This window comes from Panthera leo, chromosome B3 (assembly GCF_018350215.1).
Source record: "Panthera leo isolate Ple1 chromosome B3, P.leo_Ple1_pat1.1, whole genome shotgun sequence".
Classification (NCBI taxonomy): Eukaryota; Metazoa; Chordata; class Mammalia; order Carnivora; family Felidae; genus Panthera; species Panthera leo.
Window position 1 is genome coordinate 41,225,784 of NC_056684.1, and position 18,208 is coordinate 41,243,991.

At 37.6% G+C, this 18,208-nt stretch overlaps 1 protein-coding gene across 10 annotated transcripts in view; it reads left to right on the forward strand.

The window, feature by feature from the left end:
* Positions 1–18,208, forward strand: part of HERC1 (HECT and RLD domain containing E3 ubiquitin protein ligase family member 1) — a 186,294-nt gene that overhangs the window by 145,015 nt on the left and 23,071 nt on the right. For 9 of the 10 annotated variants that reach the window (XM_042941773.1, XM_042941772.1, XM_042941777.1 and 6 more), the window contains 13 exons: positions 107–281; positions 2,510–2,780; positions 2,913–3,126; positions 3,890–4,146; positions 5,250–5,377; positions 6,737–6,864; positions 8,090–8,290; positions 9,484–9,614; positions 10,419–10,618; positions 11,001–11,106; positions 13,313–13,459; positions 15,406–15,507; positions 16,568–16,741. In XM_042941773.1, the coding sequence (XP_042797707.1) occupies positions 107–281; positions 2,510–2,780; positions 2,913–3,126; positions 3,890–4,146; positions 5,250–5,377; positions 6,737–6,864; positions 8,090–8,290; positions 9,484–9,614; positions 10,419–10,618; positions 11,001–11,106; positions 13,313–13,459; positions 15,406–15,507; positions 16,568–16,741 (2,234 nt within the window). The remainder of the gene's footprint in view (positions 1–106; positions 282–2,509; positions 2,781–2,912; positions 3,127–3,889; positions 4,147–5,249; positions 5,378–6,736; positions 6,865–8,089; positions 8,291–9,483; positions 9,615–10,418; positions 10,619–11,000; positions 11,107–13,312; positions 13,460–15,405; positions 15,508–16,567; positions 16,742–18,208) is intronic. The other variant, XM_042941782.1, reaches the window with a different exon arrangement.

Below are 18,208 nucleotides of genomic sequence, written 5' to 3' on the forward strand. Positions count from 1 at the left end.
TAACAAAGTCCAAATGAACAAAACACATTGGTTTGCTGTGTTTCCTTGCAGCCCAGAACATAGATAGAATGGGAAAATTTTTCAGTGCTCTGGATATGTTTTTCAGGTTGCCATGGCTCTGTAGAAAAGAGTTCCTCTGGAAGAATAACACTAGGTGAGCAGGCCGCTGCCTTAGCAAACCCTCATGACCGGGTGGTGGCTTTAAGGAGAGTGACTGCTGCTGCTCAGGTTCTTCTGGCAAGAACCATGGTAATGAGAGCTCTGTCTCTTCTCTCGGTCAGGTAAGAATTATCTTGTGTCAGGTGATGCTAAGTTAGTTCCTAGTATGTATTAGACAGGAGTTTAGTATTGTTTGGGAGGATGAGATAGAATTTTTAGAGCCTTGAGTATCTAGGCTGTCAAATGAAAGAAGTTGGAGATAGTCATCATTGTTATTCATTCATCCAGTTGGTAAATACTTAGCTCTTTTTAGGTAGAAAATAAGAGTATTATAGTAGCTGAGTAAACTGCAAACATTTTAAATTTTATTATCTGAAATGAGAAACTAAAGCTTTCAATCCATTTGATGCAGGATAAAATCAAAAGGTTGAATGAATTTTCTGCAAAATTGACCCAACTGTGTAGCTATTTCAACCTGCAGATTCCATCATGGAGACTCCTGCCATGTTCATACTGTAGAATGTAATATTAAAAAAGGAAGAGAGCCAAGAATACCTAAAAGACATCCATTTAAGAAATGGTTAAGCAGGGGCGCCTGGGTGGCTCAGTCACTTAAGCGTCTGACTGTTGGTTTCACCTCAGGTCATGATCTCACGGTTTCGTGTGAGTTCGAGCCCCACGTTGGGCTCCATGCTGACAGTGCAGAGCCTGCTTGGGATTCTCTGTCTCCCTCTCTGTGCCCCTCCCCCACTTGCACTATCTCTGTATCTCTCAAAAATAAATAAATAAACTTAAAAAAAAAAAAGAATTGTTGAGTAGAGGTATATAAAAGTAAATCAGTGAAGACAGAAGGACCCTGAAATAAAAATTCAAAAATAGATGAGACTCTGGTATTGGATAGTGGAGAACAGAATTTAGAAACTGACCCACACATATAGATAAACACTTGGTGTATGGTTTGATTTATGATAATGTTTATATGGCAGAACAATGAGGAAAGCATGTCTCCTCACTAACTTGGGCTTAGGTCACATGGTTTATTCAACAGGAAAAAGTGAGTCTTGGCCCCAACCTCACACTATATAAGACAAATATTTCCAAGTGGCTCTTAGATCTAAATGTGAAAGATAAATCAATAATGTTTCTCTAAGGTAGGAAGAATTTATTCTCAGTCTTGGGATAGGTACAGTTTTCTTAAGTGAGTCACAAAAACCATTCATCATCAAGAAAAAGATTGATAAATTGAACTACATTAAAAAAGAACTTCTCTTCAGCAAAAGTCATTAAGAAAATAAAAAGTCAGAAAGTAAAAAAAATGAGCCACTTAATGGGAGAACATATGAACAATGCATATAACCAACAGAACATGTAAAGAATTTCTACAAATCCATGAGAAGAAGAGACAACCCATAGAAGTGGGCAAAATGCAAAATAATACAAGAGGATCTCCAAATGGCCAGTAAACATGGAAAATAAGGTCTTCAGCCTCATTAGTCTTCAGAGAAATGAAAATGGAAAACCAGTGAGATATAAATACACCTATTAGAAAGGCTAAAATCGAAAAGACCGGTGGGAAAATGTGAGCACCTAGAAAATGTGGAACACCCAGAACACACTGCCAGTAAGGAAGTGAATTGGTACAGCTACTTTGGAAAACCGTTCAATAGTACCAACCAAAGGTGAATGTGAACATACTCTATCACCTAGAAAGCTACTCCTGGGTATATTTTCGGCAGAAATGCTTCTATATGTGCACCAGAAGACATAAGCAAGAACTTCATGGCACTGCTATTTATAATAGCCCCATGCTAGAAACCACCTAATTGTCATCTGTATGGAGAAATGAATTATGGTAGATTTTATTAATATGTCAGTGAAAAAGAGTATCTACTGCTATAATGCAACAACGTGGATGAGTCTTAAAAGAAGCCAGACACAAAAGATTACAGACTTTATCTTATTTATATAAAGTTCAAAACAGGCAAAACTGATACATGACTTAAAAAGTCAGTGGTATTCGTTACTTTTAGGGGTCTAGTGACTGAGAAGAACCCAAGCAGGCTTCTGAGGTGTTGGTTATGTTGGTCCTGTTTGTGAAAACTCACAGTTTGTGAACTTTCTTGTGTATTATACTTAGTTATACTTCCAAGTTCATGAAATTAAAATAATTAAAATCTTAAGTTTCCAGCTTAATATTTTTTGACTTATCTTAAGATACATATGGCTAGTAATATTGCAGCTTGACTTTTATTTTAGTTATTGGTACTTTGGCTGATAGGTGGGGCTCCCAGTGGTCCCTTCAGAAATCTGTTTTCTTTATCCATCTGAAGTGTTTTTTCTTTCTTGGCAGTGGTTCCAGCTGTAGCCTGGCTGCTGGCCTGGAATCTCTGGGGCTTACAGATATCCGAACACTGGTTCGGTTAATGTGCTTGGCCGCAGCAGGGAGAGCTGGCCTTTCTACCAGCCCTTCTGCCATGGCAAGCACCTCAGAACGCTCACGAGGCGGGCACAGCAAGGCCAGTAAGCCCATCTCTTGCCTGGCCTATCTGAGCACAGCAGTGGGATGTCTGGCATCAAACACTCCTAGTGCTGCCAAACTCCTGGTGCAGTTGTGTACACAGGTAAGCTGGTTTTCAGTGCTTTTCGTGTTGCGTTATTTCTGACCAATTCTTAAAGAGCCTTTTGAGGTGAAATCTTTTTGTTCCAAAATTATATGTAAAAATTAAACCTGTTTGTTCCAATTGCCTCTTCAGAACTTGATTTCTGCTGCAACAGGTGTAAATCTAACCACGGTCGATGATCCAATTCAGCGAAAGTTTCTACCCAGCTTTCTCCGAGGAATTGCTGAAGAGAATAAGCTTGTAACCTCCCCAAACTTTGTTGTAACTCAGGCCCTTGTGGCATTACTAGCAGACAAGGGGGCCAAACTGAGACCTAACTATGATAAATCTGAAGTTGAAAAGAAAGGTAAGTTTCATACCATTTACCATTTTAAATATACAGTCTTGTAATCAATTTGATGTGTGCTTTTTAAAATGTGTTTTAGAGTTGTTGTAAGTGATAAATTACACAGCGTCATGTATACTTCTTAAGTTCAGATCATAAAAAACTACATGGATCCTTTCTCATGGTGCATGGAAACAGATATTAGAAAATGTACCAAATTAATCTTGGTTTGATTATTCTATTAGATTATGGTTTGAATCACAATAGATAATAATCTTGGTTAGGTGTCCTTAATAAAATTTATGTAAAGATACGGTTATTTTTCTCTTTGTCATAAGATGATAACAGTTTGAAGGGACTCCTTAATCACTATTGTCTCTACCCTTCTCTTCATCAGGACCATTCGGCCAAGATAGATGGGCTTTGGGATCTATCAGCCCAGCCTCTTGACTGGCTGTTATGATCACTTTTGAGCAGCAAAAGCCAAACTCTTACTTTTTAGGGCATGCTGTCTCTGCCCTGGCTTTGAAATTATTTCTGATGCATTCTGAATCTGTGTGTACTTAGAGCAAAGAGTCTTGGTGTATATAAATGTATATTTGCAATGAATCAGATTTATTAGAGAATGTGATAGGAGATAAATGCTTTATACCTTGTATGCATATCTTAGTGAATTGATTGCTTGCAAAAGTGCTAATTTTTAAAAGATATGGGTTAACCCATTTTTTTTGTTTACCACCACCAGCTCTTACCTGGGCATCATTTCATTGTTTTGTTTAAGCAGGTTTAACTGCCCAATTGTATGCCCATCCTTCCTATGATCCTTCTGCTGTAGGCCCTCTGGAGCTGGCTAATGCCCTGGCAGCCTGCTGCCTCTCCTCCAGGCTGTCCTCACAGCATAGGCAATGGGCTGCTCAACAGCTTGTGCGCACTCTTGCTGCACATGACCGCGACAACCAAACTACTCCCCAAACACTCGCTGATATGGGAGGAGATCTCAGGAAATGCTCCTTTATCAAGTTGGAGGCTCATCAAAACAGAGTATGTATTTTGAGCCCTAAGTATGTTAATCACCTTATGTAAGATGAAATAGTTTCTGCCCTTCTCTGAGAGCTTAGATCTTAAGTGTCTCTCTCTCTCTCTGCCTCGTGCACACACATGCACAATTACCAATATTTGTCTAGTAGTTACCAGCTTTCTTTTCTCTGTACGTTGGGTTGACATAGTAGTGTACAAATAGAAAAATCAGATGGGGGATGAGAAGAAAACCAAGGGAATTACCTCACAAAAGATGAGGGCTTATATGTGCAAGAGGAGAAGAAATTGTTAACCGCTGTGTTAATCTAACTTACCAGACCCTTGAGCATTGACAAGGGCAGTTTAGGAAATGAAGACTGACTTCCGTTATTACCACTTTAAAAGTCACTTCTTAGTCTGTGTTGTTTATTTTGTACAACATATGTTGAAATATTTATACTTTATTGAATTAAATAAACATGTTTAGTAAAGATTCTCATAGGTCTGCAATAACTCAAATGAGTTTAGGCATAGTACTTTAAAGCCATACAAATAGATGTATGTTTACAAGCCAATTAGGAAAGAGTGAAACCATGTATATTATGCTATAACATGAATATTTTTCTTTTACAATTTCCTGGTAGATTATTTTTTAATTTGATAGATATAGAATGACAAAATCATTTGAATCAAAACTTGCTCAAAAATGTTGGACTTTGTCAGAATGAAATCTTGCCATTTGCAACAACATGGCTGGAGCTGGAGAGTATAATGCTAAACAAAATAAATTAATCAGAGAAAGATAATACCATGATTACACTCATATGTGGAATTTAAGAAACAAAACAAACGAATAAAGGAATAAAAAAGAGACAAGCCAAAGAGTGGACTCTTAACTCTAACAGAACTCTGTAGAGAAGGTTACCAGAAGGGAGGTGGGTGGGAGTGTGAGTGAAATAGGTGAAGGGGTTAAAAGTACACTAATCATGATGAGCACTGAGTAATGTATAGGATTGTTGAATCACTACATTGTGCACCTGCAATTAATATAACACGGTATATTAACTATACTAGAATTAAAATAAAAAACTTAATTAAAAATCATTGGACTTTTTCAACCTTTCTAGGTGATGACTTGTGTTTGGTGTAATAAAAAAGGACTTTTGGCTACAAGTGGCAATGATGGTACCATCCGGGTATGGAATGTTACTAAGAAGCAATATTCACTGCAACAAACCTGTGTGTTCAACAGATTGTGAGTGCTAACATCAGCTCTCATGTGTAACATTTAAAATAAGAGAATCCTAAACATGCTTCATCTTGGTTGTGTTAATGTAATCACCGTGTCATTAAAAGTTATTACAATTTTTCTTTTATTTTTTTCTTAATTTTAATTTGTTTTATTTTTTAGAGAGCAAGAGCCAGGGAGGGGGCAGAGGGAGAGAAAGGGAAAATTAAAAAAAAAATTTTTTAATGTTTATATTTGAGAAAGAGAGGGAGACAGAGAACAGGTGAGGGAGGGGTGGTCGGGGGGGAAGACACAGAATCCGAAACAAACTCCAGGCTCTGAGCTGTCAGCACAGAGCCTGATGTGGGGCTTGAACCCACAAACTGGGAGATCATAATCTGAGCCGAAGTCAGATGCTCAACCAACTGAGCCATCCAGGTGCCCTGATTAAGTTTATTTATTTTGAGAGCAGGGGAGAGGCAGAGAGAGAGAGAGAGAGAGAGAGAGAGAGAGAGAGAATGAATCCCAAGTAAGCTTTGCACTATCAGCGCAGAGCCCAACATGGGGCTCATTCCCACAAACTGTGAGATCATGACCTGAGCTGAAATCAAGAGTCAGATGCATAACTGTTTGAGTCCACCAGGTGCTCTGAGAGAGAGGATCTTAAGCAGACTCCACACTTAGCATGGAGCCCAGTGCGGGGTTCGATCCCACAACCATGGGATCATGACCTGAGCTGAAATCAAGAGTTGGATGCTCAACCATCTGAGCCACCCAGGCCCCCTACAGTTTTTCTTTTAGAATAGTCTTACTATATCTCTGGTGTGTGTTTTTAAATTTCCGGGATAGTAATTAAGAAAATAAAAATTTTAACAATCAGTGTCTTAGAATTAAATCAAGGTCTACTATGCTAGCATTATAAATGTTAAATTCTGTAAAACAGTAGGCTAATATTCCATCATTCTTTAAGGATTATTTAGGAATTAATGATATTTCTTACAGAATGTTAACAGCCTTTATAGTTTTATAGCTGGCATAGGTATTTCCTTTCTGAGAGCTTCCCTAGAGATTAGGCAAACAAGAATCATTGTGCTCTGAATAATAACCAGGTTTACAACCTGTAAAGAATCAGAATGTCTTTGTTGAGAAATTATCTACTATGGTAATTGGGTAATCTAAGCATCACTCTTCTTTAATTCTACATTTTTCACACCATGACAAATGCTAGCAAATATGTGATTGTCAAATACTGCTAGCCAAGCTTCTGAAATGAAGAGTCTCTATTATTTACTTCAGTCCATATGAAACCTTTATTTTAAGATTTGAGGTTTTATATATTTTTGGATGATGAGGATTAGAATCCCATATGTGTCTTTTATATTTTAGAGAAGGAGATGCTGAGGAGAGCCTGGGGTCACCCAGTGATCCAAGTTTCTCACCTGTTTCCTGGAGTATCAGTGGCAAATATCTAGCTGGGGCCTTGGAAAAGATGGTGAATATTTGGCAAGTTAATGGTAAGAGTCATGCCAATACTAGCAAATTACTGAAGGTACTTTTTAAGCCTTTTTTTTTTAGCTTTCTGAGTCCAAACAGTGGCTTCCTTTCACCTTGAAACTCACAGTCTGTTCTTCAGCTGTGTAGATGTGTGCATATTATAGTTTAAATTAAAGAGGAAATGATCATTTCCTGACTTCTCTTTCTAAGAGTTTTGACTAACCTGGTAGTTGTAAGCTAAAAATTCTTTTCACATACAACTATAAGTGTTCAGAATAGGTTTTGAGCTATGAGTTTTCAGTGATGCATTCTTTTGAATCACTTGAAATATTTCTACTAATTTTGTCTAATTCACAGGTACAAACTCATTTCAATTTTTAATGATATGTCTCTGGAAAGTAAAAATTATTATAATCTTAGGCTTATTGCATAATTTTGTTTGTTTTTGCATATTTGAAGAAAGGCTTTTCTATGTTTCACAGATTTGAAGGAAAAGCTAGCCTTAACTCTAGGGAAATTTCTTACGTTAATTTGATTTTCAGTAATTATTAGGAAAGGATGTAAGTGTTTGACATTTCTACACTGAATATTTTCCTTTACTCCTTTTTATTTTTTTAAAAGTTTGTATTTATTTTTGAGAGAGAGAACGTGAGCAGGGGAAGGGAACAGAGGATCAGAAGCAGGCTCCGCACTGACAGCAGTGAGCCTGATGTGGAGCTCATGAACCATGACATCATGACCTAAGCCAAAGTCCGATGCTCAACCGACTGAGCTACCCAGGCGCCCCTCCTTTACTCCTTCTTTAATAAAGCTATCACTTTGAAGCATCTGAGTGGCTCAGTCGGTTAAGCATCCGACTTCATCTCAGGTCATGATCACACAGTTTGTGGTTTGAGCCTCATATTGGGCTCTGTGCTGACAGCTCAGAGTCTGGAGCCTACTTTGGATTCTGTGTCTCCCTGTTTCTCTGCCCCTCCTCCACTCACACTCTGTCACAATTCTCTCTTTCAAAAATAAATAAACTTTAAGTAAAGCTATCATTTTTTGTCCCATTAGTAGTTATAGGAAAGCCTGTGAATTTGATAATCATATATAGTATATAAATGAAGGATCCTGCCTTATAATTGTATTTATTAATAGACTATTATGAAATTGAGGACTGCCTTGAGTGAATATTAGAATTAATATTTTTGTATTATTGTTTTTAAGGATTAAGTAACTAGTTAACATTTTCTCCCTCTTTAGGAGGTAAAGGATTAGTAGATATTCAGCCTCATTGGGTATCTGCCCTGGCTTGGCCAGAAGAGGGTCCAGCTACAGCCTGGTCAGGAGAGTCTCCAGAATTATTGTTGGTGGGACGGATGGATGGCTCTCTAGGACTGATAGAAGTTGTTGATGTATCCACTATGCACCGTCGAGAATTGGAACATTGCTATCGAAAAGATGGTAAATGACTTGCGTCTCATTAAGAAAGTATTTCCCCCAATCAAAAAACTTATTTTTTTTGGCACTTGCTTTTAAAAATGCAGAGTTAATATTACTTTTGGCTTTGTTTTCTAAATTTTCCAGTTGGTATTTCGTTTTAGTTAGTTACTACGTTGAAAGATAATTCCCTCCCAACATCTACCACATACCTCTGCCAAAATGAGATCTAATAGTATTGTATTAGTCATTCATCCTTTGTGTAAGTGTCTGAAACTTAAGTGGGGCTGCCAATTTCCCTTGAAAGTTAGGAATGTCCAAGAGAAAAGAATTATAATCATTGGTAGAGATGAAATTGTTAATAAATGAAATTGAGGAAATGGAAGGAGGAGGAGGGACGTTCCTGGTATGACAAGAGATAGTAGGAAGTCTCCTTTCATTTATTTTCTGTGTTCCCTTTGGATGCATAGACATCTTACTACATGGTTTTGTTCATTGTTTTGGGGGAGTGGAGTATTTCACAGATCACGGTCCCAGCTTACATGGCACAGAATAGAACAAGTGTTTTTTAAATTTAGGTTTTTTTTTTTAAATAGGTAATACCTTGATGGGGTTCAAAAATCTTAAAGTTTAAAAAGATAGGCAGCGAAAAGTCTTTTTCCCATCTACTCATTCCACATGTCCCCATTCTACTCCCACAGATAAATACTGTTTCTTACTTCTCTTGTAGTTTTCCAGAGTTAATGTGTACTTGAAGAAGCAAATATGAATGTAGATTGTTAGAACATGTTTGGTAAAATATGGAAACACACAGAGTAAGGAATATTAAGCAAAAGAAGGGACAGATAATTTTCTTTCTATGATGGATTATTTCATTTCTCAGTTTCATGGTAGATTCTGGTCCAAAAGGAAGGAACCTGGTACATGGACTTGGAATCAGCAAGGAATTTCACTTTTCAGTAATCATCTGAAAAGAATAAAAGGTTAAAAATGAGGTAGTCCTTGTCACTTATTATAATACTTTTAAAGTAAGTTACACAGAATCCCTGCTCTCAGCCTACCTTTTATCTAATAAATGCATCAAAGAGATGTTTGGAAATTTACTTGGAGTGGTTGTGGTAGCATATGTTTGTTGCAAAAATATGTCTTTTAAGTTAGACAATGACATATGAGTGTCATATTTTTTTCTTAAAAAATTTTTTTTTTAATCATGTTAGTGTCTGTAACTTGCATTGCTTGGTTCAGTGAAGACAGACCATTTGCAGTAGGATTTTTTGATGGAAAATTGTTACTGGGAACGAAGGAACCACTTGAGAAAGGAGGCATTGTTCTAATTGATGCACATAAGGTAAAAACATCTTTCCCAGATGGTTACTTTTTCTTGTTTTTTTACTATAGTATTGCTTGATACTAGTTTTCTTTAAACTTTCTTAACATAGTTCACTTATGATTTCTTATTCTATTGTTACACAAAATCTTTCGACCATGTATATACATGGAAAGGTCTGTGTAAGAAAGCCATCAAGAAAGCCAAGAAAGAAGTAAAACCAAAACAGTAAAATAGGAGCACCCTTGGAACACCCCCTGTCATGCTAGAAATTCCATCTATGAAGAATGATTCCTTTACCTTAAAAAGAGTTGCTGGTTCTAATGCTTACAGGGCCATCTAGGCAAAACATAAGTGCACGAAGGCAGGGGTTGAAAGTGTGAAGGAGGGTAAAAATAAAAAAATGTCAGAAGAACACGACGTCAACCATGTAAACGTACAATATGTCTTAGATTCTCATAATGTTTGCTATTTTGGTATGAAGGATGCTTTTTTTTAAGTTTCTTTTTCATTATTCTAATGATTACAAGTGAATAATTCTTAAAAATGCTAATGAAAGATAAATATTCCTTCTGAATCAGAATTTCCTAATTCATTCATTCAACTAACATTTACTGAGCTTTGACTGTAGCAAGTGTATATAATGCAGATTATATTAAAGGGTGAGTTGTCTTGTGATTGGGAATGATATGACAGTATCTTATTTGCATAAAATATTGATTTCAGAATAATTGAGTAATGGAAGTATAGGTCATAAATTACTGAGTTTACATATCTGTGAAGGAAGGTTACTATGATTTTTTTTTCTCTCCCTGTCATTTTAAGGATACTCTTGTTAGTATGAAGTGGGACCCAACAGGTCATATTCTTATGACATGTGCCAAAGAAGAAAATGTGAAACTCTGGGGGCCTATTTCAGGATGCTGGCGCTGTCTACATTCACTCTGCCATCCATCTATTGTAAATGGCATTGCTTGGTGCAGCCTCCCAGGGAAAGGATCCAAATTGCATTTACTGATGGCTACGTATGTTACAAATTTGTGTGTGTGTGTGTGTGTGTCTTAATTTTTATATTATTATGGACTGTTACTTGCGTTAAATATGGCTTTTCAGTGGTCTTAAACAGTTTGCCTGTTACTATTCTTATAATGTCTAATTCCATAAGATTACCTTAGAGAAATAAGGCAAAATGTGGAAGTTGGAATGCAGTCTCCTTATCTGGGTGTGATGTTGCTAGAATATCGATTCTTCTTGTAATTCTTGTAAAAGATTATAGCATATACCTATTGCAAATAATTTTGAAAATAATACTGTAATAGTTTTATCAGGTCTTTAATTGGTTGCTCTTTGAAAGTATATTTACTTCTGCATATTGACATGTTTTGGTTTTACATGATTAATTTTAAGTGGCTGTCAGAGTGGCTTGGTATGTGTTTGGCGTATTCCACAAGATACCACACAGACCAGTGTGACTAGTTCAGAAGGATGGTGGGACCAGGAGTCAAATTGCCAGGTAAATGTTCTGGTGCTTTTGAAGACCTTATCTGAAACCAAAGATGGTTTGTGTTATCAAAGTAATCCTCCTTTGATTACTGAGATACTCACTACTCAGTATCTTAAAGGGCAAGATCCATTAGGGAAACATGAATAATTGTCATACTTTGTGTGTTTTCTGAATTGGCCTTATTTTTTATAAGTCAGGACGGCATGATTGCTTGTTAAAGTGAGACATTCAAGATACACTGAGTGGTGATCATTTATAGTAATGGATATTATTTGGTACTACAGATAGAGAAGTCCTAAATCTTTGGTACAGTGAAATGGGAACACCACAGGAACACCCCTGTCCAAAGTATCTGCTGCTGATACCGCATTCCACCTATGAAGAACAATTCCTTTAACTTCAAAGGAGGTTACAGGGGGTGCCTGGGTGGCTCAGTTTGTTAAGTGTCCCACTCTTGATTTCGGCTTAGGTCATGATTTCACAGTTTGTGAGTTCAAGCCCTGCACTGGGCTCTGTGCAGACAGCACAGAGCCTGCTTAGGATTCTCTGTCTTCCTTTCTTTCTGCCCCTCCCCTGATCGCATTCTCTCTCTCCCTCTCTCTCTCTCTCTCTCTCTCTCTCTCTCAAAAATAAACATTTTTTAAAAAATGATTTAAAAAAAGAGTTTACAGATTCAGATAGATGCTTATAAGGCCATCTAAACAAGCAACATAAACTCAAAAAGCTGGGAGTTGGTGTGGAGAGGGTAAAAACAAAAAACCTAGAAACACACATGCTTTCTATAAAGGACACGGCTGCCAGAGAGCTGATTGCCGCCATCCAGAAATGAGGCTATTGTTACCAGATTGTCTCTTTTTTTCCTGATAGAAGCCAGAAACCCAGCGTTTTAAGTAAAATCTCCCAATATTAAACATTGGCACCTGACTTAAAATTCTTTAAAATACTTGGTGGCCAGTCATATGGCATCCCTGAGCTAATGGTTTGCACCTTCTGTTGCTCTTTCTTTTTGCTCATGATACAAATACCCCTGGAAGAAATATACCTTATGTTATATCTGGATAAATAAGTACATCTGGTAATATACACTGTCATAACTAGAAGGAAGAGGGAGCTTAAGGACAGGAAGAAAGAGGTTAAGAGGGAGAGGTAAATAGTTCACTAATGAGAGGAAAATATAGAAGTAGAATTGGGAGGGACATCTGGGTGGCTCAGTTAAGCATCTGACTTCAGCTCAGGTCATGATCTTGCAGTTGGTAAGTTCGAGCCCCACACTGGGCTCTGTGCTGACAGGTGCTCACAGCTCACTGCCTGGAGCCTGCTTCATTCTGTGTCTCCCTCTCTCTCTGCCCTTCCCCTGCTCTCAAAAATAATAATAAACATTAAAAAATTTTTTTCTTAATGAAAAAGAAGTGGAAGTCGAGGCACTAAAGATAAATCTGATTTTCTGTTTGTACTAGAGAGTAGCCCTTTGGACCTATCTCACTTCTAAAACGTGCAAGGCAGGGGCACCTGGGTGATTCATTTGGTTAAGCTTCCAACTCTTGATTTCAGCTCAGGTGATAATCTCATGGTTTGTGGGTTCAAGCCCTGCTTTGGGCTCTATGCTGACAGTGCAGAGCGTGCTTGGGATCCTCTTTCTGTGCCCCTCCACCTCTCGTGTTCTCTGTCTCTGTCTCTGTCTCTGTCTTTCTGTCTCCCTCCCTCACCAAATAAATTAACTTAAAAAAATTAAAACGTGCAAGATGCAACAATGCAAACATGAAATTAGACACCACGTAACAGACAGAACCATTGGCCATCAAAAAGAAGAACCTGTTTATATAGACCCAACGTGTGCAATTCATGAATTTTAGGAGCTAAAAATGAAAATTACATAAAGCTAAATTTAAAAATTAGAACACTCATTAAAAAGCAGAAGTTAGGATTTTTCTATCTCTGAGGGATAATTGGAACTTACAATTGTAATTTCTGCCGGTTTGAAGAATAGGAAATTCACTTAGAAGGGTGTCAAAAAATATGAACTCAGTTTCAGAGGAGCCAAGGAGAACCACGTTGTTATTTTATTATTTTCTCAAGCTAAACCTATGAGAGAGTTGTCCTTCCCTCTTGCCCAGTTTTTTACTGAAATATAAAATTTCCAGGAATGAATTATAAATCTTGAATCTATAAGTTTGTTTTAATTTCAATATATGCTAAAAATCAAAATGAATTGCAGGATGGATATAGGAAATCAGCCGGAGCCAAATGTGTTTATCAGCTGCGGGGACACATCACCCCTGTCCGGACTGTTGCCTTTAGTTCTGATGGGTTGGCCCTCGTGTCTGGTGGACTAGGTGGGCTCATGAACATTTGGTCTTTAAGGGTAAGAGTACAGATGTTATTTTTATCTTAAGAAATGTTTATGCATTAACTTAGATATGGTAAAAATTAACCCAACCATCCCTAGGAATATTTTGTGTACTAATACTTTGGGTACTGAAGAAACTCCTTTCAGAATTCTCCACTCTTTAATTTTTCTTATTGATATATTTTTAAAGTCATCTAGAAAAGGCCCCAGAAAATTGGGTAGTACGTTGCTAAATTTCACTGGAGTATATAGATTTTTCTCTAAAATGTTTTTGTGAATGTGAAGTGTGTAAATTTAAAATGTCTGGCACAAAAACAGACAGATCATTGGAACGGAATAGAGAACCCAGAAATGGACCCACAAATGTATGGCCAACTCATCTTTGACAAAGCGGGAAAGAATATCCAATGGAATAAAGACAGTCTCTTCAGCAAGTGGTGCTGGGAAAACTGGACCACTTTCTTATACCATACACGAAAATAAACTCAAAATGGATGAAAGACCTAAATGTAAGATGGGAAGCCATCAAAATCTTCAAGGAGAAAGTAGGCAAAAACGTCTTTGACCTCAGCTGCAGCAACTTCTTAACACATCTCCAGAGGCAAGGGAAACAAAAGCAAAAATGAACTTTTTGGGACCTCATCAAAATAAAAAGCTGCTGGACAGCAAAGGAAACAATCAGCAAAACTAAAAGGCAACCGATGGAATGGGAGAAGATATTTGCATATGACGTATCAGATAAAGGGTTGGTATCCAAAATCTTTAAAGAACTTACCAAACTCAACACCCAAGAAACAAATATTCCAGTGAAGAAATAGGCAAAAGTCATGAATAATCACTTCTCCAAAGAAGACATCCAGGGGCGCCTAGGTAGCTCGGTTGGGGGATCGACTTTGGCTCAGATCATGATCTCACAGTTTGTGAGTTCGAGCCCTGCATTGGGCTCTGTGCCAACAGCTCAGAGCCTGGAGCCTATTTCAGATTCTGTGTCTCCCCCTCTCTCTGCCCCTCTCCTGTTCATTCTCTGTGTCTCTCTGTCTCTCTGTCTCTCAATAATAAATAAACGTTAAAAAAAAAGAATTCAAAGAAGACATCCAGATGGCCAACCAACATATGAAAAAATGTTCCACATCAGTCATCATCAGGGAAATACAAATCAAAACCACAAGGAGATACCACCTCACACCTGTCAGAATGGCTAACATTAACAACTCAGGCAATAACAGATGTTGGCGAGGATGCGGAGAAAGAGGATCTCTTTTGTATTGCTAGTGGGAATACAAACTGGTGCAGCCATTTTGGAAAACAGTATGGAGGTTCCTCAAAAAATTAAAAATAGAACTTCCCTACAACCCAGCAATTGCACTACTAGGTATTTATCTAAGGGATACAGGTGTGCTGTTTCAAAGGGACACATGCACCCCCGTGTTTATAGCAGCACTATCAACAATAGCCAAAGTATGGAAAGAGCCCAAATGTCCATCGATGGATGAATGGATAAAGAGGATGTGGTGTATATATATACAATGGAGTATTACTCGGCAATCAAAAAAAGTGAAATCTTGCCATTTGCAACTATGTGGATACAACTTAGAGGGTATTACGCTAAGTGAAATTAGAGAAAGACAAATATCATATGACTTCACTCATATGAGGACTTTAAGACACAGAACAAATGAACACAATGGAAGAGAAGCAAAAATAACATAAAAACAGGGAGGGGGAGAAAACATAAGAGACTCTTAAATATGGAGAACATACAGAGGGTTACTAGAGGGGTTGTTGGAGGGGGGATGGGCTAAATGGGTAAGGGCCATTAAGGAATCCTGAACTCCTGAAATCATTGTTGCACTATATGCTAACTTGGATGTAAATTTAAAAAATAAAATAAAATGGAAAAAAAATGTAAATAATGACTAAGGTTAAGTAATGTGTACTGATATAACTACTTCTCATTTTAGGATGGCTCTGTCTTGCAAACTGTAGTGATAGGCTCTGGAGCTATTCAGACCACAGTATGGATTCCAGATGTTGGGGTAGCTGCTTGCTCAAATAGATCGAAGGTACTTTTACAGTTCTCTAAAATCGTAAGGGATAAGTCTATAAGGTACCTTAGAAATCATAGTCTAAGTAGCCTACTTTACAGGGGAGAAAACTCATATCCAGAGGGATTATTATTTGCCTAAGATAATACAACTATTTTGTGACAGAAGGAAAACTAGAACCCAGGCCTCCTGATTTATAATCTAGTACTCTTCTTACCATACCCTAGATTTTGGCTAAATGCCTAATCATCAAACGACTTAAGTTCCATTGGAAGTTATAAAGTGGATTTTTACTTTCTGCCATGACTTTTGAGATAACAGTAAATTGTCTCAAAAGAATTTTCTTTAAAAAGTAGGACCACAGGACCACCCCAAAGACCTTTAACTCGAGTATACAAAATGTATCTTGACTTTCAATTTAATATTCTAGTTAAAAAAATACTTACGGCATACACACACGCACACACACAAATATGTATATGTGTATACATACTAGCCCCCTGCTGTGAAGTAAGTCAGAGATGACATTATCTCCTGCAGTCTTGCTCTTCATACCCTTAATGAATAGAGCCAATGTGCTGCTTTGGTTTATATTTTATGTAGGTAAAAGATACTAAAATTGAGCTCTAAACCTGTATAAACAGTAAAATACAGACTCAGAGCCAAGGCAGTAGTGGCCTTTATAGATAAATCATAGAGCCACAGTTAGAGCCGAGCTGCTTGTCCTGTAGATGTGTCCCTCAGCAGACAGAGTACTCCTTCCTATAGTACCCCTGTGGTCATGGTACCTTTTCCTGCAAGTCCTATGAAACAGCCAAGAATTAATGTTGTCTCTTTAAGGAGCATCAGCAAAGCCAAGGTAGCTCACAAATTTTATGGTTCTTATTCACTGGTTTTTACTTAGCAAAATTTAGGATGTTTTGAAGTCGATAAGCATTAAAGGTACAGCATAAAATGTCCAAAAAGCAAATGTGTTTAATGGAATAACTGGAAGGATTTCAGATATGAATGGTAATAGAATGATCTCTCTTTTATCTTTTATTTAAATAACTGTGTGGCACGATTTGTTTTCCAACAGGATGTTTTGGTCGTGAATTGTACAGCAGAATGGGCTGCCGCCAATCATGTTTTAGCAACCTGTAGGACAGCACTGAAACAGCAGGGTGTTCTGGGATTAAATATGGCTCCCTGCATGAGAGCATTTCTGGAGCGGCTACCCATGATGCTTCAGGAGCAGTATGCCTATGAAAAGGTAACCGATTACACTCACTGCTGCAGATCTGCACATGACTGCTGCTCCAGCATTTGAATTGCATAGCAATTAAGAGCATAAGGTCTAAGGAAAATAAGTGGGGCTGTTTGGTAGAATCAAATAAAGTTAAGTCATGTCTAGAACAGTTGTTGAGTAATCCTCAGCCTGCTTTTACTTTTAGTGGGAGTAAAACTTTAAAATAACCCTCAAATTTGTATAGTGTTGGTATAATTTCTTTTCAGATTACTTATTCACTCCAAAACTTCTTAAAATACCTGTACCCTCAGAGTATCATCTTTTGTGACCCATAAATCTATTTTTGTGTGGTTTTGCCATCCTGAAGTTGAGAGATGGGGGTGGATATGGATGTTGGAGTAAACGTTCTGTGTATCAGATGAATCCATGTGGAAAGTTAAGTAGAAGAGCTAAGGCTGAAGTGAGTAGGGTCCTTAAAATACTAGAATGAGGAATAATGGAATTTGGAGCTGTAGCCCAGGCTGTGATACTGTGTAGTCTGTCCTCCAGACCTCAGTAGTCACTGTGTGCTGCCCCTAGGCAGAGCTGTTTGGTGTTATTTCCTTCTTTTTCAGCCAAGCTGTATTAATACAGTCAATTGTTACTGTGCCCGGTTAACTTCACTGATGCATTTGCCTAGGTTCTCTTTTCTGAATTACTCAGAGTCTCACAGAATTGCTCTGCCACGGTTAGGGAGGGCCACAGAAGAGCGATCTCCTTTGATGGCTACCAGGATTCTCTTGTAAAGGAGGAAATGTGAGAAGGGAGGAGGTTGCCTTGGTTTAGTTACTTGCTTTTTTACCTTTATTATCATTATCATTATTATTCATGAAAAACTATATAGTGAAAATATACTACTAAATGCAGTGTGATCTGCTGGATTAGATCCTGAAGCAGAAAAGGGCATTAGTAGAAAAACCAAATAAAGTTCTGTGGTTTAGTTAATATTGTAGCCAATATTAATTTCTTAGTTTTGATAAATGCACCATGCTTATGTGTTAACATTAGGGGAAGTTAAGTGAAGGATTTACAAGGATTCTTGTACTATCTCTTGTAACTCTCTGTATATCTAAAATTATTTCAGAGTAAAAATCTTGAAGAACTGTACTTTTTCTTGTTTTGTTTTTATTTTTTAAAGTTTCATGTATAGTTGAATATACAGAGTAATATTAGTTTCAGGTGTAAAAGAATAGTAAACTTAAAAAATACAATTACAGATTTTCAGAATACAGCAGGTTAATTCTTTTGAAAGAGGACATGTGTGAGCCGGGGAGGGGCAGAGGGAGAGAGAAAAATCTTAAGCAGGCTCCATGGCCAGTGTGGAGCCTAATGCTGGGCTCAATCTCACGACCATGAGATCATCACCTGAGCCAAAATCAAGAATCAGACACTTAACGAACGGGCTGAGCCATCCAGGTGCCTGGTAGGTTAATTTATAATATTTGGTACAGA